At 39.8% G+C, this 23,900-nt stretch overlaps 1 protein-coding gene across 5 annotated transcripts in view; it reads left to right on the plus strand.

The window, feature by feature from the left end:
- LOC124157708 (reticulon-1-A) overlaps positions 1-23,900 on the plus strand; it is a 169,368-nt gene that overhangs the window by 54,356 nt on the left and 91,112 nt on the right. Inside the window, exon 1 of one of the 5 annotated variants that reach the window (XM_046532672.1) lies at positions 21,363-21,946. The exons of 3 other annotated variants lie outside the window; for them this stretch is intronic. In XM_046532672.1, the coding sequence (XP_046388628.1) occupies positions 21,808-21,946 (139 nt within the window). In that variant the 5' untranslated portion in view covers positions 21,363-21,807. Of the gene's footprint in view, positions 1-21,362; positions 21,947-23,900 lie in introns of those variants that run through there. One more of the 5 variants, XM_046532673.1, reaches the window with a different exon arrangement.

The raw sequence follows: 23,900 nt of genomic DNA on the forward strand, positions 1-23,900 counted from the left end.
ATTGTGACTTTCTCCAGCTTATGCAGTACGTAATCCTATTTAAGTTGTCTTGTTAGTGTGCCCAACGAGCCAATAGTTGTCAATTTTTCTATTAGTTAAAATTTTATCCCGAAACGGTTCAGATTATTTTCTTCATTTTTTTCCGTCCTTGTCAGCATTTAGGTGGCAGCAGCTCTCAAATTAGGATTTTCTGAGTTAAATAGTAAAGTATTTATAGCCTCTTGTTATTTTGAAGAGGGAAAAGATAGATTAATCAACAATCTTTCAGGTTTCTCTCCAAAATTTAACTCTGTTAATGCGTGAATAATACCTTTAATATCGTCAACTATTTGCAGAGTTGTCAGTCGGGAGGAGGGTTTTTATGTGCATCCTTATCTTCTAGTTAGACGGTCAGCGGTCATATGTTTTGTTTGCTCTACATTAAATTCTTCATACGTTTTCAATGCTTGCTTTTAGATTTCCAGTCCATTAGTGTCTTTTCCCTTACAATTTTTATTTCTGCGTAAAACATTGACTAATTTTATCATCAGCTGCATTTCCTATTTCTGTCAATTTTAATGAGTAGTAGCATATACGTGCAGTGCAAACCAAAGTCCAGTTCATTAGTGGCTAGGTTGCTTATGCTTCTGAAGATTCACCACTTGTCCTGCCCTCGAAATGGATGACGCGACCTCAGCTTCTTGGGAGGCGGCGGCTGTCGGAAGATTATTCGTTGCCTATTCGGGTTGCATAACCACTTTCCATCCATCCATTTCCTCCTCCGTCGGTACAGATGAGATTATCTATGCTGAGCTAACTTCATTATTCCGCGAAATCGCTCGCTCTTGTTTTGCATGCATCCCGCGTTAATGAATTCTTCGATATTCGTTCTGAATCAGATCTCTAATTTAATTACTGATTAAGAATTCAGTGTTACATTTTTTTAGTAAATCAAAATCCAAGGGTAAATTTTCGTATGCATTATCAAAAAGTTCCTGTGGGAAGCCGATTTCTAAATTTGAACTACTTTCGAGGATATACGAGTCTTTATGTTAAGAAGATGACTTAGTCTCACTCAACCGGCTTGATTACTTGTCGTATTATGCACTCGTTTTGAAACGTAGGTTATCACTTTGAAATTCTTGGGGTAGAGTAGAACCTTGTAAAAATTTACCTGTATCTCAAATACGAAAAATGTTCCTCAATGAAAGTAATCGGTTGCAATTTTCGTATTTTAGATGACAATAATTTTAAAAGGTCTACTCTACATGTCCTGAAAATGTCATAATGTTAACATTTGAAACAGAGTAATAGGTAAAGGTACAGGAAATAAAACGACGTGTCGAGTGTTAGTGATTCATTCCCTCTGAAGTGATTGACTTCAGTTCGTCCCAGGGGGTGGGACTATTCATTGGTTCTCATGCTTAAGAGTTGTTGATATCAGACCTGAGTTTCTTTTCTCTCTTTCAGGGGGCTAACGCACGTAAAGAATGTGCCTCATAAAGCTTACTTCGTGGTCTGTGTGTTCGCTAACGGCATGCCACAGTTGGCGTCTTTGTGATTTCCGTGTAGCCCTCAACTTGCAACCAATTGTTTTACTGCGGTCTATATGGGGGTAGGCTTGAATCAAATCTTTGAATTTATAAGAAATCGACTCTTTTTCTTCGTATTGCTAAATTTCTCTTCCTCCTGTGTTTTTCTTCGATTAATAACCCAGTTTTCTTCTGTTGTTCCTCGTGAGCCTCCACCGAATTCAGCGCTACAGCAAGGGCGTACCCAGGATCAAAACTAGGTGGGGGGCAATCCGTGGTTGTTCAAGTTGTAGGTAAGATTTAAGCATGGAAAAGGTGGATGAAATCAACATTTAAAGGAAACTATAACAGCTCTTTATTATTTTTAAAAATTATTTTCTTGAAAAAATATTATTTTATTTAAAGACATTTGCGATTTTTGCTTCTAGGGGGAGGCAGCTGCCCCCTCATGCCCCTCACTGGGTACGCCCATGCTCTACAGGCCTGCGCCAAATCATACCTCTTCCATAAAAATATCAAAGTATTTGACTTATCCAATCCGACCTTTGTGCAATGATTTGAGAAATTAAATAAATTATAATAATAGCCATAAAATGGTTGCTTTCAAATATTTTCGGAGTCGTCGGAGACGATTAAGGTTTGCTGTAAACGGTTTAAGTATTTCTGTCCTCTATCGCTGCTCCCGTGCCTAGAAGAAAAAACATTGCGATGCCTTGCCGTATCAGTTCTTGGATTTTTTTCTTTGGAATATGATTTTTGGCTGCAGTTATTCCTCTTGTGTCGAATGGAATTTTTTCTAAAATCGTATAACCCTATCTCCCTTTTGTCTGGCGCCTCATCTGATACTGATCTTCCACTTGTGCCTGAGATTTCCACTCCCAATGAGATTTTGGTGTATCAATTGATAAGTGCTTTTGTATTAGGAGTGCGGGTTTTCATTTCGACCGCTTGGACCCAGTTTTGATATCATCCGCGTCCTTGAACCTGTAAATGGGTGTTCGTGTCCTTAAGTGTATTCACACGTGAATCATGGGAGTAATTTTTTAACGATGATAATAAAAAGGCGGTGTATTTAATGATGTACTTATCTAAGTATCGTAGTAGCGATAAAATATGAAGCAAAATGTGCTCTATGTAATTCCATGGTCCACCTTTTTCATCACCTCTATGTTGTTTTCTTTTTCGGAAAACACTTTATTTGTAACGGTTTTTGTTCATATCAAACGTGAGAACTTGCGTCATGCTTTATATCAATGTCAGACCCGGAGCAAGGGCTTGAAGTTTAGCAATATTCTCTTGTATCAAATCATAATATTGACATGGGGGTCTCCAAGAATTTCAATACAGAGTGTTAGGTTTTTCTGCATAATAACCTCATTTCATTAATAAAACAGATTAAATGCTTATTTTCAATCGTAATACTATTACTATTAAATGTTATATTTAATTTCCAATATCTAAACCGTGGATCAATATGACTCAATGCGAGAGTATAAGTTAATCTCACGCGAATACTTCAGGTTAAATCCCTCCATCTCAGACTTGAGAAATATTACCGGAAATAATTAAGCTGATGAATATCCATTCTGTATTTTCTACAATATCGCATACGCCTCAATCACTAGTATGAGTATACCCAGCGAGGGGCAGCTGCCCTCTCTAGTAGTAAATTATTTTTATTGTAAATTTTATTAGTATTATTTATTATTAAGTTTCTACAAGTTTTCCTCAAACCCAAGAAATTGTATGTTATTATGGTACGAGTAGAGTGACTGAAAGGAAAAAAATCAAGTAAAGAGTTTTAATTACTACGAAAACTCTTACATAATTATGTATAATTAAAAAAAAATTGTTTCATCCGCTTTTCCTTGCTGAATTGTCTCTATCTGAACGACCATGACTTACCTCTATTCCCCTAAGTTTTGATGGAGGGTATACGCTCTTTATTCTTTCATCTCCATGCGCTCCTTGGACTTGTAGTCACCTTCTTAGTCTTCTCCCTGACCTTGCTCAAGAATGTGGCGCGCAGACCGTGATCGTCGGAGTCCTCTCGCCAAGTAAGTCAGCAACCGTCGACCTTCCCATCCTCCCGTCATTCTCCGCGATAGACCCCGATTTCCGTCATCCTCCCTTCAGTTAAACATTCCCTGACAGCGGCGTCGGAAGTTGGTGGCAGGAAATGCCCAAGTCCCCCGCCAGAATATGTCGCGGACCCTTTCGGGCGAAGAGAGCCTTTTTTGGAATGCCCATAAACAGGTCTATGTTTATTGCGAAATATTTTAGGAAATGAGAGGTATATACTGTGAAATATTAAATTTACATTTTTTCCAAGTTGCGTTTTCCCATCTGACATATCATGACATCTTCGTCATTCTCTTTTGGCGAAATTTTAGCCTCTATCCTAACCGTAAAATGCAGGCCCTTTTTCTAGGAGCCGGGCTGAGTTTTCAAGGTTGGTCTCCTTAAGCAAAATTGATTCCTACTCCCCTTATCCCTAATCCAGTCGGTAATAAAAAAGTTAACGGTCACCATCAAGTACCTACGTCGATGCATCAATTACTGTTGCCCTTTACTTATGAATGCTCTGAGGTATTTAACATTGTGAAAAACTGTCATTATAATCATGCATGTAAATATTTTTTCGGTTTATTTTGTATTGCATCTTAATATTGAGGACTTAAAGTGTTTCAGTGTTTCCTTTCCTGTATTTTATATGGAAAAAGAGATTTAAATGATTGATGAGAGCAACATAACGACGTAGTAGTTGAGTGTATAATTATTTTGGATCTCATTGATAAGCTTTGATTATAATCATTAAGTGATTACGATAAATATCAAATACCATCTCGCAAAGTCTGGTCTTAATTTTAAATATTTCGTGGAGAGCAGCTGACGCAGTTATCTCGTGGTGGGCACATCCGGCCAGCTGTAAAAATCGATGATAATTTCCAGGTGGGGGACTTCCAAGAGGATATTTCCGACTAAAAACAAGAGGATATTTGGCGAGCCGGAGTTCATTGTGCTCATTGGACTGAGTCTTAATATTTCGGAGAAATCCATCCATGAAGACAGTTTTTGAACGTGTTTCATTTTCGATTATTCGTGGAAGAATAATTTTATCAATTCTGGCGGAACACTATTTTGTGTCGTTGTAGATGGGAAATTAGGCATATTGGCAAAAAAAATAGTTGGGAACTAACACTGTTTACAGGGTGTTATAGCTTTTGCAGAGGTCATAGTTTTGTTATTCGCCTGGTTCGTTAAAATTTTATTGGGTCACATAGCTGCGTCCTATTTGTGTCTACCCGCCGTTTTGCTGTTTAATATTAAGTAGATACTAATGAGGAAGGAGAGTCGTAAACCAAGAATGAATGTGTTTTAGGTACTTGGATATATAAAAATGAAAAGTAAATCTTTGAGTGGGTGTGGACTCTGGAGGCGCCATTGGTGAAACATTGACGATACCTAAATATCCACTTATTTCATCTCATCTTTAGTTCACCCGAATGACTGCCATCTTTTACATTTTTTGTGACTTCCTGTTTTTCTTAATTGAGCGAATTAATTTTTGGTGAACTAGCATAATCCAATTGAAGGCCAGTACTTATATCCTGGATATTCTTATTTTACTCCGCACTGTGAAAATATAATGCCGCATAACGGATAGAAATTCTCAGATAGGGTATGAAGGGAGATCTGGAGGAAAAAATGTATGTAAACTATCACCGAGCCAGTAATACCCTTTGGACAGCAATTCCAGCTGTTTTCGAAGCTGTGGTCCCGAAATACCGGTTAACTTTACCCGTTCGTCAGGTGCAATAAAGCGATTGTGTCTTGCAGATTTTTCTTTCGAAGGCCAGTGATGCCCCTCAGGAATGTTAAATGCCTTACGTAACGGGTCGGAAATGTGTGCCTATATTCGTAACCTTTATGAGACCTTGACGTATTGGGGTGTAAATATCACTCGACAATAATGTGATAGGCTCCAATGCAGAATCTTTAATCAAATAATATTTTCTGTATAATATTTTTACTGGGTTATTTTCGGCATTACTTGATAAAATTATTTCCATTTTGTTCTCTGCGGAGTGAGATATTCTTCCAAGAAACTTAATGGTCGTAAAATTATAAATGACTGGCTCTTCTTTTTCGCTCTCTGCAAGAAAAATAATGGTAAAATCAAGGATTAAAGTACCTTAGTACCTTATAATATTGCTGACGACTTCACTAAGACAACCTATTCTTGATTATTCCTTTACGAGGTGATTTACATGTGATAATCTTCCGCTAAGCTTTAAATGACTTAAGTCTTTAAGGGTGGCTGGTATGAATTTTTCTCGGTATTTCATGGAAATAATGGTGAAATCAAGGATTAAAGCAGCTAATGAATTCTCTCCTACTTGGAAGGACATTGGCGGCGGATCATTCCTCGGCCGTTTCTCATCGAATTCAATTTTTTTTAAGTTCGCATCCATGTGCTCCTCGATCTCTGAGGCTCGGAGAGAAGCGCTATAGAAGATTGGAAGTCTGAGGAACCGGTGAACTGGGTTAAGTAAGCTCCACAGACTCGAGTACCACACCCATTCTCGTAACGTGTTTATATAACCCGCTGCTGCGTGCCCGCCAGAGGAAAGTCGACTCCCTCGCTACGCTGAGGCCATCTACCGGCAGTCTGAACAATTACGTACTGGTTTTTTTTCAGTCGGTGACTTTGTTATTAGCGCCATGCTACGAAGATGCAGGCTATGCGAGCTGAAGGATTGTTTAACAGTCTTCATGGAAGTTTATATTTAAATCAATTTTATCCTGTCCTTTCAGAAATTCCTACCTCTTTTTTTCTCATTCAAAAATAATTTTCATAATGCCAGGCATGTGTCACATCATTTGTAATGCTTGGAATGGAGACTACAAACTTGTTTTATGCGTCAAAGATGCACTGTATTTACCTGTGTTCAGTGTACTCCTGAGGAAATCTTGTTCCTTAATTTCATATTCCCTAATTACATATGTGTTACTATTGGAATCATTGTACGATTTAATGAAATTTTATCTTTCACTCATCCTATTGCCAGTATATTTTTGGTACTATTGGCGATACGTAGAAAATATATGAATGCTATTATTCATGTATTTAAGTTGATTGCTTTTTTCCTCCATGATGCTCCAAATCGTACGTACTTTCCTTAGAAAATGTTCTTTCGCCATTAGGATCCATTAAAAACTATTGAATGGGTATTTAATATAAGGGAATCTTATAAATACTATAGTTTTTCAAATCATGACGCCCGCGTTTATAATATTATCTCCCTTTTAGCTTTCGTCGTGCTTACTCAGTATTTGGGTGTGGCCGTCGGATTATCGTTGATCGTCTTTAATGCCGGTTGAAGAGGCTTCAGTCGACGGTTGTATTTCAGCACTCTGCTGGTTGTCAGTCGTTGATTGGCAGGGGGCGGAACCCACTCCGCTGACCTACAAACTTCGGATGACATTGGATTTATTATTGCTGTAAATTTAGGATATTCCAGGTAGCGATAGTGACTCTGAAATGTTCTTACAGACACGATGGCATAATTCGATAATAGTCATCGCAACTTCCTTTCTCTTTTGCAGTGACAAAATTCGCGAATATGGAAGAAGGCACCGGATCTTTTTCGGCATCGGGAGAAGTAATCTCAGCAAGCAAAAATTTAATAGTAATTCCTAAGTGATACATTTTTGTTATGTTGCCAATATGAAAGATTGTGGCTTTAAGTATAAATTTGGAATGGTAGGCATTTTGCACATGCATGCGTGATCTACAACGTTGTTTATCCGGAGATGAATCTTTCGTAAAGAGATCGAAATTTTTACCGAATTTTGAATAGGATAGGAATTTATCTTACTTTACATACAACGCCCCTTTGAGCAGGGTGGTAAATAAAGACAACCGTGAACTTAAATATTATAAGATGGACATAATCATAAAGGAAATTTTAAAGAATTGTTCCATGGCCTCAATATATTATCATTGCAAAATTTTATTTGCATTTGAATTTGATTGCAAGATTTAATCTTACTATGAAACACTCAAGATTTTTGACAGATGTGGTGTGAAATGTACCAAGGCAATATTTAACTGGATAATTTTCAAGGAAAATGTTTGGAATAAGGTTATTTCACTCGCATAAAATTATGCAGTTCGGTTTTAAGGAAATTCATAGGTTATAAGCATTTGATGAAGTGTGACTAAGACTTTCAGATTGCAGTAGAGCCGACTAAAACCGGGCCTAAGGCGATTAATGATATTTATTAGTTCAGTGGGCGGGTATAGGTAGAATGGGTCACTCCTTGAGATAATTCCGAGAAATAAGTGCTGTTAAATAGATCGTAGATATATGATGTTTGTTGGAGAATGGAGTGTGTAGGCACACGATGATTATATGTGACGCATGGTTTTTAATGTTAAGCTCGGGTGATTGTGTTCTGCAAAGAGAGATGTGCTTATCTGTACGGATATTAAAGATAAATCGAATGTTCGAGTTTTGCAATTTCTGAAGTCGGACTTCAAATGGCTTACTTATGGCCAAATCGTTTTTCTGAAATAACTTCCCGAGTAGAAGCAAGTGAAATGATGGCAGTTGTGGTAAATCCACGATTCAGGATTACGATTTTCCCAACTTCATGACGAATTGAGGGCTTGCCTTCTGGCGTTCTCTGAACTAGGTCAGCAATCTTTGGAGATGGTGTGAGACCCTGGGGCATTTTCAGCTGTTCAGTAGTGGCTACGCCCACTGTCTTCCTTATTGACTGTGAATGCGGTCATTCGCAAATTCTTCCATCTTGAGTAGTCTCGTAGTCGCGAGCCCTACATTAAATTTTGGTTAAATAATCCATGAAAAGAAGCACCTTTAATAAACCAGGATAAGTACGTAATACATAGAGAGGTTAAGCCAGGCGAATATGTCCTAATATTTTCTATGGTGACAGATTAAAATTCCACCGTTTTTGTCATAATTTTCATTCATAACATTCCTGGGTTTTGTCAGTTAGATTATACGACTTTCATCTTTTCCCTCTCGTGCTCCGGTAAATGTTACTATAGTAGTCTAATTTATCATTACAAAGTACTGTTTAACTTTCCGAAGCACGTATAAAAATGGACGCTTTTCTATGGGTGTCATTCATATTCGTTCTCGGTAAATACGAAGTAGTATAGGGTTTACCATCGCGAGAGGGTTCCGCCTTATATTTGTGCATGATCAGGCGAATACTATTTGTGTTCTCTATTCTATGCGCTGGCGAAGTTTTACTTGAGGACGAAGTCCTCTCATTTTAAGTTTATTAATGATTGAGGTTACTTATCATCAATTTTGGTCAAAATTGAATGTTTGCCATTCATTTGGCCTCGTTTTAGCATAAGGTTTATAATGGCAGTTGACCTAAATAAAGTCTATTGTATCTGGTAACCTTCAGTTATCAGATCGCTTCACCTCCTCATTACCTAAATACGGTGGATATCCTAAATTATTCCTACACTAGAACCAGGTGTATTTAATATGTTAATTAGTTAAAGGGGTGTCATTTTACAACGTCATCAATGCCCGAAGTAATTATGCGTTTTTAAGTATTGTTTGTGTAATTAAGAATAATTATTTGGCCATTTAGCGCATTTCTAATGATAATGCTTCGTATGTCTATTCAATTACTTACAGCAATTAATTTACTTGTAATTTCGTATCAAATATAAAGAATCGTCGTCGTAGAATTTACCGCAGAGAACTGAAGTTTACCGTGAATAGTAAAACTGTTTGTCAGCTATCAAAGGGCCTCGTGAAAGCGAGGCGTTTAGAGCGTTAATTTCGTCACTCACGATTCTCCTAATGGTATGTATTAGAACATCTTGTTTATCTTACACTCGGCACGGCATCCAGGTTTCTGTCATTTATTGACTTCAATTTAGGGTGGTTTCCGTTTAAGTTCGAGGAAAATTCCCAATAAATAAGTCGACTTATAATCAAGGGCCCGCGAAAGCTTCCATCAAATAGTTATTTATCTACTGTATTAAATAAATAAGCTCCTGCGCGAAAATGAAGAATCGTGCTATCAACGTATCCCTTAGTGATAAATTATTATATGCTCCGTATTGATTGATTAAAAGCAAGAGATACGCTTTGGTTTTTGATATGGCTCTAAAATGTCTAACCCCTTTTATTTATCTAAAACGATCCCTTCTCTGACCAATCTGGCCAATTCAATCTGTCCTTTGATAAAAAAAGCATTGTTTTCGTTTATCATTTATTAATATGTTATATTATCTCTTTCGGCGCCTACATTAAGAGTTTTACCAGAAAGTTGGTATGTCCGACGTTTTGGTTAACTCGTGAATTTATTTTATGTCCGAATGGAGGCGTATTTTTTGGTGCCTTTCAAGCTGCCTGTTTCACATCCTTTAATTATGATAATTTGGAAAAAGTTGAATTGGAAATGATAGATTTTAAGGCATCATGTTTTTATCCTTTCGCTGCCGTAAATGATGTATTATGAAATCACATACCACTTGGTGTTGAGCTAACTTGACACTTCGAAGATGGCTCTATTTCTTTTTTTCTAATTTTGTGGCTACATTTGTGAGCTAGTTTTACATTCTTAATTTACATAAACTATCCCAATTGGTGCCATATTAGAGGTTAGCAGGGAGTGTTAGGGCATCACGCATAAAATAGATGGTGTAAAATAGTTTTAAGGGCAGGCTAATTTTTTATGGTGTTCTATGGGACACAGGAAAACTAAATCTTGTACTTATTTTACCGATAAATGTTCTCCCATTTTTCATTAATTTTTCGGACTGTGTGAATTACAATATGTGTGGTTCCAAAACAGATGCTATGATGTAAATGATGGACGTCGATTCCAATGTGATCAAGCGAATTAGGCGAATTGTCTGTTGCTGTAATATTGATTTTTACTGCGTATTTATATTTAACTTTTGGAGTTTTAAATTGGCTTTTGGTAACAAAAGTTAGATGGATGAATTTATTCTAAAAAGTTATGATGATGTTTTAAAATTTTGTCTTGAATCGATTCAGTCATATGCAGATTCAGTCTCATTGCAGGTTAACGTAAACCTCCTTCTGCTAGTTGCAATGTAAGGAAATATCCGAAAATATACTTCGCAAAACTTAATTGAGAATTTCATAATGAAAATCCTTAATTACTCGGTCACTTCTTCCTTCTTCGAGTCCAAATCTCTTAATGCGTTCTTTGCCGCTTTGATTGTACGCCATTCTCGGATTTTCGATCGTCAGTTTAAGTTGCCCTTGAGAGGACACGGCTGCTGCTCGTAGTTCCCAGATTTCTCGCTGTGGCACTCTTCCTCAGCTTAGCTTCGAGGAGGCAAGGCGCCTTTGGTACTGTTGCCATCTGCAGCATATTCTTTACACTACGTGTTTAATGTTTTCATAGATCTCTGAATTTAAACTTTGGATGAAGAAATATTTAAGTATTCCTGAAAATGTCTTGGCTATCGTTCAAGGTTCATTATTGCATAATTTTTAAATTCATTTTGTCTTTCGCTATACGTATTTCTATTGTTACGTCATTTCATACGGTAAAATACAAAGATTGTTTCTTTTCTCAAATTCTAGCGGTTTCTTTCGCATTTTGTTTCCTGCGGTAGTTTAAATGAGCAATTGACTGATAAACTTCGTTCTGCAGCTTTTTCGGCATAGAATAAAGTTCGCAATTACTATGCAGGATGTAAATGGTTGGTCATTTATTGGATTCCTTCGTGAATGGGTGCTTGTTATGATTCGAGAATTGTAAAAATATCATCCAGTCAGTTTATCTCCTTTAAGTTCAATGCAAACTATCTGTCCTTTCTAAAGAAATAAATTTTTATTTAATTTAAAAATTTCCACATTGCAAATTTATCTGATTGTTATTATCTTACTGGTGAAAGCTTCTCTATCTGTCGTATATTTTCGGAATTTTTAAAAATTGGTCTATGTGTGAACTCGCGGCATTACAAAATGAAGTTTATTCTGCAGCCAGTAAGTTAGAGCAGGACTGAGCAATGCGTAAATATCTTATATTATTTTAACCTGATTTAATAAATATTTCACCGTAAATATGACTCAAGGATGTTGTAGATTTTTTTACAATTTAATACCCTGTGATATGCAAGTATGATGATGATAGTAGAGGTATTTATAGAAATTACCTTCCTCCCTCGAGATCCCTCTTAGCAGTTTTATGGCTACGATAGTGACCTGACTAAATTTCCGGTTCAGAGCGGACAAGAGACCTCCTCAAATCCATAGTTATTATAAAGGTGACAAGGGGAATTGCTGTTAAATTGAATTCCTTGAGATCCTTAATCGTCAGCGCCGATTTCTCATTTCTGTAGGTTTTGATTTTTGTATAGAAACGTGCACGTGGTATTTTTAATCGGAAGTGTATTGTTGGAAACCTCTTCATGAAACTGTTATGAGAATATCGGTTACATAAATAAAGAATTTTGGGTAACCTCTCCTCTCCAGTAAAATTATCTTCCGACTGACCGCGGTCCCAAGACCTCTTTTTCATCTCCTACCTCGCCCTTCAATATCCCTTCCCAAAATTCCAGTGGCGATTGATGGCGTGTGTTGGGTTGCCTGTGTGTAAGGATACTAGCAATAGGCAAGTGTAATTGACGTGGCCTTGCTGTACAGGGCACGATCTTGCGGTGAGGTGAGCCGCTGTCACTTTCAAAGATTTTAGGAATATTTTATGGCGCCACATATGTTTCTCTAGGAAATTTTATTTCCCTATATCCTTTCAACGTACTTGGTTACGTATCGTATTATTTCGTTTTTGCGTGAATATATATGCACTCAAAGAGAAAATGCACATTTTATTGCCAATGTTCTCATTCTGTTTCAATATATTTTGGATTTGATGATAATTTCGCATATTTGTGCGCTTTTGGCCTGATATTCACTTTTGTTTTGTATTTTACCTATTGTAAAGAGCTGTGGGTGCCCAGTAGAGAGCATGCGCTGCCTTGTAAGGAAAGGCTGTGTTATCGCGTTCTCCATAGCAGGATACTTTGCTCATAATTTTTTTCGGAGGTCGTTCACTTGTTTTGTATATATTTACAGTTATCCACCTATTGAAATGCTACTTTTTAAAGTTTAAGGAAAAGCCTTCGCTTTCGTGGGAGCACATTCTTTCCACTAGGCCACCGCAGCTCCTTGTAGCTTAATTTTAATTATTCGTAAAATATTTTATTTTTTTATTCCCAAACCACCGAATACATCTCTCATACGCCATTATATATCGGGGTATTCAACAAACTCAATAATTGCAAGTAACAAACAACCATACCCTGGAAAGGGAAACTTACCCAGGCGGGACTCGAATCCACGACCTCTTGTTTGGCAGGCGAGGACTTTACCCCGCCGCCACCGAGGCCGGCGAAAATTTGCCTCGTGGAATAAATGAACGTGGGCCGCCCGCGTGAAAGCAACAGACTCTAACAACTAGTCTAAATCGGTTGCTATAAAAAAAAAATTCGTGGCAAATATTTAAAAAAAACATTGAAACCGGGGCCAGTACGCAGGAAATGCACTCTAAATAAAATTTAAATCCAACATAAGTCGAAACAGAATGATAAATTTGCAGGAATAAAGTGACATTTTCCTTAGAGTGCATTTATATTCACGCACGGAATAAATATTTGCGTTACGTAAAGAAGAAAAATAAAGGAAACTAAATTTCCTTGAGAAGCTGAAGTGGCGCCACAAACTTTTGCCTAAAACTTTTGAAAGTGACTTTAAAATAGGCTATGTATGATTCAAAAGCGCAGTCAAAAAAGTTTCGTGCGATCCTTCCACAGTGAAAATGAGGAGAGGAGAATTGGTATATTTCGTGGACTCAGTCTCCTTGTGGACATTTTACAGTGGTCGCTGATGATTGGCCGTGACATGCGAACCAAATTGCATTTAGGTTGACCTATAACCCGGTTGTCGTGGCAAGCGCCGAATAGCCCAGCATGTAATCTGTGACCCAGGGCGCACCACGCAAGGTAATTCGAAAAAAGATGTCGGTAGGACATAGTGTCTGTGGCCTATTTATGGCATAAAAGTGTCGTGGTATGGATTTTTCTTGTCTTATCTGAAGGATTATTGAAACTGCTCAGTATAAATTAAATAAATATTATTCCGGCGTCCTTGTTTACTTTTATTTCTATTTTCCTCTTTCTCCCTCTCAATTAGCCCAGTTGTCGTAGAAGAGGTCTTTTCCGCCATGGATTGCTAGATTCCATCAAAATTAAGAGTTTCAATAATTGCTCTTGCAGAATGATTGCAGGTTGAAATATTGAAAGTGAAATGTGAGCAAACTGTGCATTATGACAATGGTGTCATTTGTCTTTCATTTCGCAGAGAATCTAATAAATCGAACCGGTAGCTTATTTAAGTAATGATGCTGAATAATTCTTTTAACCCTTACTAATCCAGAGCTGCTTCTGGAAGAAATCAAATTTCCAGATTTATCACGTTGATAACTTGAAAATTTTACATTTTATATTAAACTTTAATGGGTTATTTACTTCCCAACATTGCTGTTATCTAGGGTGATTTCTGATACATATTTGCATCCCGAAAATATCCCTGTCAGCCTTTTGGAATCATGATTTTAAAAATCGACATGAGGTAAAAGGGTAACGAACGGAAAATTGCTGCGGGACTAAAGTAGGCCATGCCCCGTCTCATCGCTCTTCCCACACTAGTCCTCCCTCGCCTATCATTTTGGCGATCTTCGTGCCGAACACGGGATTGCAGTTCCGTATCCTCCGAGATAAAGGACGTACCCAGTGCGACTTCTCGGGACTTAATCGTAGCTCGTTGTCTCCATCAAGGCTCACTGAAAGCAGAAGCCCCGCAGCGTTGGCTGTGGGCGGGAGCAAGTGCATGCGTGCAAGAAAGAGGCTTATCCTCTCGAGTGCTCTTGTTCCGAAATTTTTTGGAACGAGAGAAATGATATATTTTCATGGGAGAAGTAAGTTCTGGTTCTTTTCCTCAGCCTTTTAGGATTCCCAGCCGCTTTTAAATGGAGGGCTTAATAATAATTTTGTGATTGCCCAGCGTGTGAATTTCTCAGACCATTCCTCAGCGAGAGAAATTAAAATGCAATTTCCTATTCGTCGTTATAACCTGAAAATGCTTAAAGTAGAAACCGTAAATGGTTAAAGTATTAAGCCATGCTAGGATTTTCTAACGGTGAGTCAAAAGGATTGCTATCGTAGTAAGAGTGAAAGGGGATATGCTAGTATAAAGACGGACTTCGGAGAAAATTGTTTTATACTTTTTCTACGGTTATTGGTTTAATCACGCTATTTCTCTTGATGCTAAATGCTTGAGGTCGATATGAGGGATTGGTAAAAAAAATAGCTATCCAATGGCTTCGCATAAATGTCGCCATTTATCAAGTTAGAAACAAATGTTTTAGATGCATCCCATGCTCCCACAAAAATAACTTCACATTTGACCGATATTTACTTGTGATTCACCTAATTATTTTTATTATCTGCTGTTTATTTCGCAAATTTTCCTGGCATTCAGAAGTCAAATCTAATGGTGCAAGTCCCAATTGAAGTTTAAGTAGCTGAATATAAAATAATTAGCTAAATTTCACAACTGTCAATCAGTTATTCAAAAGAAAACCAAACCAATCTTCGGGTTCAAGCACTTACTGAATTTATTATCGAAACTTAGGTGTGCATAAAGAGAATTCAAGGCATGGTGGAATAAGAAAGACGTTAGATAATTTTGGAATTTGTGCCATTGCGTCTTATTGTGCATTTGCCCTATCACATTTCAGTCGGGCCTCAGCTCCTTTGAAATGGAAGTAATCCTTCCCTTTGCTTTGCCAGACTTTAAAATTTGGTGAATTAAATTAGTACAACGTCTCTTTGGATGAGGTTGGATTTATTCGTAACCTCTTTGCGCTGTCTTCTTTAAATTTTAAATACCGATTCGGGTTTCATTTGGCAAAGAAATATACCTTCACTATGATATTCTATATCGTTCGCGTAAGTTAAACCCGGTTGATGACGTAGGAGTAAAAAATCCAAGACACGTCGTGTTGCATTACTTTTCATTTTAAGATGGCCGTTAATACTGCCAACTGCTCGGTAAGCTAAACCGCTGATCAGTTTAATGTGGGAAGTCAGCCCATAATCTCGAGGGTCGGAGGGGTGGGATAAGGGCTTATACCTGTTTATCCTTGAAAAATCCTGTGCTCCGGGAATTGCAACTAATTTCAACGTCGCTAAAGTAATACCTTGCGTGGACCTTCAACTACCTTAATTTTGTATAAAATGCTCTTGTATATACATCGGTCGGTAGAATCGTTTGTTTTGGTATATTTCGAGATGTTGCTTAAAATGGTTTTAACGGAAAAGCCGACGTTTTATCTTAAATTTTATGGTAATGAATCTTAAAACTTTTTAATAATTTACCTGAAAACTTTTATTATTTTCAGAAGCGTTTTCCGTGAATTATGACTTTATAGCATAACGTCAGACAGCGATGAATGCTCTTATCGATTAATTATTATTGACCATTATTCATTTTTTAGGCAACCCGAAAGGGGTATCGACTCCTGTCATTATTCTAATCTGTAAAACTGTATGATTTTTGGTATCTCAGATTATTGAATTTTTTCAAGATTTCCATGTTTAATTTCGGCTACCTTAAAACATTTTCAAATGTAAGTGAGTAGTAGTACTAAAAATCTAACGTGCGTTTGTATATCATCGGAGACCAATCTATTGAAGGCATTATTGGAACAGTATTTATGTGTAGCTAGCGCTTTAATGTTTGTGAACGAAATTTCCCTGAGGATATCACGGTCATTGTGTGATTAAAAGAAAATCGTTATTTTTTTCAACGGTGCATCGAAGTATATTGTTAGTATATGATCCATTAATTTCCTTTTTATCTTCAGTGCTACCCAATTGGTGTACGAGCTGTTAATGTTATTATAAGCTGGTAGGATGTGTTGATACCAATGACGTCATGGCAAATTAGCAGTGCCGGAACGCACTTTCCTTAGAAGTATGTGTGATTTTTTATTACTAGTTATTATTTACGTTTTATTGAAAAATATTTTGGTAACGAATGTATATATTACAGATTTTTTGGCACCGAAATTGATAAAAGTGTTATTGAGTATTATTTCTTTTGTTAATCAGTGCCGCAACGGCGTTCCGGCACCATGACACACTGGTTGATACCATGTTTTCATTTCTGATCGACCCGTCTACTGCATTTGTGTGGTAACTTTTTAGCTCGGTATCATAACCCGTTAAAATTAGAGACGTTCGAGATTTTGGTATGTAGGACAATGTAGGTAGAAGTGAAATGCGAAGAAGAACGACTAATGCTAGGCATAGGAGGCGAGGAGGAGAACCTTCCAGATGAAGTACGCAGGTGACAGAGGGTTTGGATGGAGTGAGTACTGAGTGGGAAGGGGATGTTAAAATCCCTGTTAGAGAGAGGAATCCTGGGCATGAGGGATGGGGGAAGAAAAGTATAGGATTGATGGATAATATGTTTGTAGGTCTTATTGTGAATTGTTGAGGGAAGTCCAGTTACGAAGAGGAGCCAGGCCGGGGCAATTCCTGAAATGTTCCTCGTAAACCTTCCTTAACCGGGAGAATACTTAATATAATAGTATTGATGATGCATGTCTCTCTTCAACGGCCTTGTGGGAAGTTGGAAATGCGATGAATTTAAATCATTTTTCCAGTGAACATACTCTAGCTTATGCCTTTGAATTCCCGTGACCCCCTTACTGCACCCTGTCAAAGTGTAATAGGAGGCGTGGGCGCTGAGCGTTGAGCCCTTGTTTTTTACGAGGGGGCGTGGTCGCTGGGGGTAGATGTTTGCCTCTCCTTTCTCTTTTATGTCGTCTTACCCATCCCTGAACATCTCTGTCCTAGCTCTTCTTTCTCAGTTATCTGAACATTTTCTCCCCTCATCAGACGAGGTAGAAGGTAAGGGGAAGGAATCAGGTTGGTCATGGGAGGCAGGAGGGGTGGCGTCTGTCGTCAGGCAGGCTGCGACCTGGCAAAGGGGGGTGGGAGAGAAGAGAAATGAGCCGCTTGAAGAGTCTGTGCTTAGTTGGAGAGGAGGAGGTAGGGTTGGATTAGGGGAGGGAGTCGCTTAGGGAAGCGCGTCGATGGCGGAGATTTCCCATCGGAGGACTCGGGTCCGTCCTTCTGCAATTCCCCTTGCACACCTGACCCACTCCCGAGGACGCTTTTCTCCCCGTCTTCAAAATCTCAGTCTTTCTATCGCCAAGTTCTCCGTCCGGCATTTAAGTGCGGGTCATCGGAAGGTTTTGCCTTCTCATCCTTCAAGGTTGTCGTTGAGGTTGTTGCGGAGGTAATCGTGGGTCACTAGCTGAGTGGTCCATATTCATAGCAACGTCCATAAAACATTGCGATTTTAACATTACGTTCTTATTTGGCGCTTAGTAATTGTATTATCGAATAAATAAAAGGATACAGTAAGTCCTTGCGAGACGTTGGCTTTTCTCAAATATTAAACTTCATTCCTGGGTCAAAATTCCATATGGATACGTAATAATTGCTTCCATTAAACACAGGGACTTTTTACTACATATATATGTACAGGCAGGTCGGTACTCGTCAACATCGAGGCGCTAAAAGCCACAGCATAATTTATATATATTTATCTCATTACAGACACCATTTGACATACTTCGATCAATTTTGTGACAAAAAATTATCATTAATTTTTTTATATGTCGAAGGCTTCCCTTGCAGTTTTTTTATTACGCTGCTCTTTTTTTCGATTTTTTTAAATCGGGGATTTTTTTGTGGGGACGCTTATAATTATATTTTAAGTTGATATTTCATCTTTTTTATAAGATGTTTTTGTCTATAATATAATGTTCATGTATGTCGCTTAATGTTACATCATTATGTGTTAAAATTGCTCTTAGCAGTTGTTAAACTAGCAGGTTATTTTTTTTCTCTTTTATGTGGGGACATAGCAATATTAGATACGTATGCTAAGTATCACACAAATCTGTGCCTTTTCAAAATGCGCTCCAGGCGCCTTAAACCGCGACGGTAGTTGCACGTGACGTTATTAGTGCTCGCTCGCTCTCTCATCCCCTCCATCTATAGTCGGGCGCAGAACCATCGTCCTTTTCAGTTTGCGCTGTTGTGTTTACTCTCGTGCATGGTATGCGGTAGTTTTCAGCCGAGTATACCGCTAATTATTTCTCACGGCGAGTAGCTTTCCTTTTTTCCCACTTTGATTTCCGATTGTCACGATAGGTTGTGCAGCTTTCATGTCTTCATAACGCGTTTTTCAACCTCGTTTACATTGTTCACTGTAAAATGAGAGATGTCTCCTCGTTATATAATAAACGAAATTTAAAGGCGTCCTATGAGTCATTATTCTCCTAAAGCGTTATTTTTTGTATGTTGGAAGTTTATTGTTCCTTTTTTATTATATACTTAACGCAAATATTTTCACGTCTTAGTAAGCATTTCTGCTGTATCCGTCGATAAATATTCATTTTAATTATGGAATTTAGTGTTAATTAAGTTGGTAATGAAATGATGTTTTTTTGGGTATATTAGTCTGCAATCAACGCCGAGTCATATCGACTTTCTTATTGTATGATAACGAATCGGGGAATCTTGATTTTTATTCAGCTGTTCTGATAGACTGTCGTAATCGTCGAAGTTCAATCTGGGCAATGTCTAACCCTGGAAAGGTATTTTAACCCGTGGCGGTTTTCCGTGACTGTTTCTCGAGGTTTATTTACTGGCCCCAGGTAGGCCATCTCAGTGTACAAAAAATTCATACTTCCTTTCCAGCCCATAGAAATAAAGTAAACCATGTATCCAAACTTGTTAATTCAGTCTTCTCCATTTCAAGTCCGCTTTATTTTCCCGTAATCAAGTGGGCCGTTTTATAAGTATTCCATAATGGATATTGGATGTGAAGATGTTGAATTATGTTCTTAGGGTGTGTATGCTCTTTTACTGTTTAAAAATACGTCTGTGCTGCTATTTGTTCAGAATGCAGGCATATATATATCATTCTAGTCTTCGTATATTTTTATTTCAATCGAGAGTCGTCCATGCCCTGTCGTAACATAAATATGAAAACATCGTCTCGCGCACGGACAGTGTTGCTCTAGTTTACGCTAGACTGTGCATTAACGACCTCTGTACCGCCCGCGTCGTATTATGCAGGTCACTGTAACTTCGAAACTCTTTTCTCCGTGGTTGAAAAATTCTTCCCCACATTTCCATAGCATTAGGAATAAATTAACACACATAATTAAAAAAAAAACGCTCCATCAAAACATACATCATTCTAGCGACTTAACTTCTGGTGCACTGTTCTACGGTTAAAGCAACGCTAGGGGACTCCGATCGTTTAATGAACGCGATGCCGGCGATACATCACGCTTTCAAGGGTTAAAAGGTAACGGGGGAAGGAGTGTGAGGGGGGGGGGTCGGAATAAAGCGCAGCCAGCGGTGGTTATTTCGCGAAGCGGGGCGGGCAGGGTGTCTGACCGGCGCTCGGGTGTGGGTGCAAGGGGTTTTGCCCCCGCCTCTCCCTCCTATCGCCCCCGCTCCCGGCTGTGGGGTATGGGGAGAGCGCTTGCGGGGTTTGTGTGCTAGCGCGTCATGGGGTCACCCGGAGGGTGTGGCGAGGGGAGCGGGGCGCGGGTGCGGGTGGGTGCGGGGGAGGGCTGCAGCCAGTGTGTATCGATTGCGGCGGAGACTGTCCGGGCGGCGGCGCGGCGGGCTGCGCGCTCCGGAGCGGCGCAATTGGCCTGGGTATGCATGCGTTTTCGGGTACGGCACTAGAAATCCTGGGGACTGGATGCATAATTGAAAGGGATATTTTCCACGTGAGGTACTATCAAACCAGTATGGACGAAGAAGCGGAGAATCGAAAATCAATGCCCTGTCAACCCACGGGCATCTTTCATCATCCCTTCTCCTACTCGTTCACTCCTTTCTATTAGCATAGATCGCTTCCGCCTTTACTGGTTCCTCTTTCCCTGTCGTACATACTCCATTCTCATGTTTATGAGATGTATTACGCATGAAATTGCGTCAGATATGTTCCTAGTCATAATAATATGGATTGATGCGAGGAAAAAAATTGGTGAAAAAGTATGCTTAGCTGAATTTACTTGGAAGGAGCAAAATAGCAGGTTTTATCGGAAACGAAAGGAGGGCTCAAGCCAGGAAATCTCTTTATTGATTGATATCGTTAAATTGTGATACTTGAAAATGCTTTGAGTGAAGTTGTCGCAAGTTTGCCCATCGTTTTTGATCCTTCGCTTGACCCGTAGCGATAGTTTAACAATGACCTTGTCCTTGACAGTTCAAAAGATTTTGCTGGCCAATCATTCCCTTGATGCTCACTTAGGAACGTCCCGCGTGACTTGAATTGTAATTGAGCTCATGTATCTAGTTCTTCGCGCTCGACAGTAAGTCTCGCACGATTCGTCATAGCTTCGACTCATTCCTCCCCCTTCCCATGAGTAATCTAGTATGTGATTCCTAGCTTTACCTCGAGTTACGCTCAACCTCCTCCACACCCTCTCCCACTAACATGTACTAGGAGGTCCCGCCCCTCTCTCCCTCCCCACCCCTTTCCAACCCCACCCCACCTCTCCACAATTCTCGACCGGCGCTCTGCCTTGCTCCATCGTGCCCTCACACAGCGTCGGCTTTTTGTTAAGGTGGCTGCCCTGTTAGATGAGCGCAGAGGTAGCAGAAGCAGCAGTGGTTTTATAACGATAGGTGGAGGCACGAGTAGGTTACTTTCATGCGCTCGACCCGAGGGCTTTTCTCGCGTGTCGAACCCCGTCGTTGTTGACCCGACTTCTTGTGGGAAAACCTCGCGGAGAGGAATAAATAATATTCTGCCCGTCGCTTCCGTTCCTCTCGGGACGGGAACTGATAGCGTCCCGTACAAAGTTGAGGAGAGGGGAGGAGGTAAGAAGGGAGGCGGGAGAGTTTTTATCAGCGCCCTCCGCGGACGGGTTTTCTTGTCAGACGGGGGAAGACTCGCTCGCGAGTCGGTCAAACTAGCCAACGTCAGGGAATCGTGTACACTCATAACACGATCGATCTCTCCTTGTGGTGTGGAGGAGAGAAGAGAGAGAGGGGTACGTTCTGGAGAGGCAGAAGTCAGAGAAGGAGGCAGTCTAAAAGAGCGGCGTAGTTGTCGAGACAGTGCGAGGTGAAGTACGAAGCGAAATTATGGAGCACGGTGAAGTGGACAGTGCCGTGTCCAACGGGATCAGTTCTCTTGCCAAGGGGATGGACGGAATATCCATGGAGGACCTACAGAAGCAATACTTGTCGTCTCCGTCTTCCCTGCGGACCATGCTGAATCCACGTAAGTGTGAAGGCGTGAATTGATCACGTGAGTCTGTCCGGCGTTGTCCTAGCCGTGGCTAGTACTTGGCTTAAAAGTGGTGACATTTGACTTTGTTCAAACTGGTTGCACTTGTTCTTTAAGATTTAGAGTAATGTGGGTGGCCATCTCGGTTGTATGAAAGAGTGCATTTTTGCCTTCCAAGCTATTTTTTTTCGATTTTCATTGTTCCCGCATTTAGGGGTGCAGATAAAGCACCAGGGAATTTGTGGCCAGGCTAAAGGAATGTGCTCATTCGTGTTTGGGCCTATGGTCGTGTTCTGGTTGTGAATATGGGAATTTAGACTCATTCTTGTAATTTTCTACTAATCCCAAGTTTGTGGTTTAAAGTGAACACTAGATATTTGTGGCCATGCTTAGGTAATGTGCTGATACACATTTGGACCTACGTTTATTACACCGTGAATTTTAGGAGGCAAATATTTTTACCGAAACTAGGATATCGTACTTAGATGGGAGTGATGCCGCTTTATTCTATAAAGTACGTCGTGATTTTCACCGTTTTATTAACTTGATGCCGTTGTGTCACGAACCTCGGACGCTTTGCGGTAATGGCAGTGGATTCCTGTTTTCTCTCAGGCACACATTTTCCGTATTTAGCCGGCACTCGAGCTAACCGGGACTTCCTCTTTACCCCTGTCGCCGGCGCGTTCCGCAGGTCAAAGGGACAAAGCGCCATGTAAATGCCGCCATTAATTTTTTTTACCCATTTTTCAACCTTCCGCGTTCCTTAGGGTGTAACTTTGTTGTGGTGTGGAGTGCCCTTTTGAGTGAAAACTTTGTGCACTCTCAGAGTTTAGGATACGAAGAGTCAGAAAATGATTTTGGTGACGTAAGAGACATCTAAAACGTCTCGAATAAAATTTGATTCGTTCGTGACTCGTACTATTTTTTCACGAACTCGAATTTCTTTTGCATTGTCGCCGAGAGCGTCAGTTTCGGTCAATTACGATTGGCTCCGTGTTTTTTTTAATGCTCTTGCGTCACGATGTATAATGTGGTTCGCCCTTGACTCTTCTCTTTCATTATTCCTGTCCGTTGCAACCGCGAGTTCCCCCCCTTCCCCTGTCCCATCCTGTCCCTCACTGTCCTCCTCATGGCGATTTCCCTCTTCTAACCCCTCTTCGCCCCCTCCTCCCCTTTAGCAAACCATGTGACATTAGTTGAGGCCGCGAGTTTACCCAGCCTTAGTACCAGGTGGGTGTTATGAAACCGGCGGCAGTGGTGGTGGGAGGCTTTAAGGATAAGAACTGGTGTCGACGGGTAGGGATGAGGAGGCGAAGCACTCGAGTTGGCCACGTGATCGATCGGCTTAAAATCCTAATCTCCAAACGAGTGAATATGGCGACGGTTTGAAGGTTGAGGAAGTTGAAAATAGTTAAGTAATTTGAAATGAGTTTGCGGTTGAGAATCGGCCTTGATGTTTTCAGCTCTCGTCGATTCTTGTTTTAGGTTACCTACTATATAAAACGGGACATGAGGAAGAACTCAGCATTTTATTTGTAAAACTGAAATGGAACGCAAAATTCTGCATACGCATGTGTACCTAAGTTTAAGTTAATAGCTTAAAAGTTTCTTATTTGGTCCATGATGCAATGAGGGAATGATTGTAAAAATGCGGTGGGGTTGGTAATCCTACGCTGACGAAGGTGAGGGACTCCGTGGTTGAAAAGGGTCATTTTATCATTGCTATCACGTGTACGATACCACTAATTTCACTTGTCGCGCTAGAGGCCGTCAGCGGTGGCTGAAGGGAATATCCAGTTAGGTCATGTTAAAACGCTGTAGTTTCTCAAAAGGGCTGCTGACGTGCTTGGTCACTCTTCGTCGGTGCATCAGTGGAATGTAGGGGTAACGGTTCGGGAGACCCATGCTTTCATATTTGAGGTTATGCGTGTCCGCGGGCGCGCTTCCC

The sequence above is a fragment of the Ischnura elegans genome, chromosome 4 (genome assembly GCF_921293095.1).
Source record: "Ischnura elegans chromosome 4, ioIscEleg1.1, whole genome shotgun sequence".
Classification (NCBI taxonomy): Eukaryota; Metazoa; Arthropoda; class Insecta; order Odonata; family Coenagrionidae; genus Ischnura; species Ischnura elegans.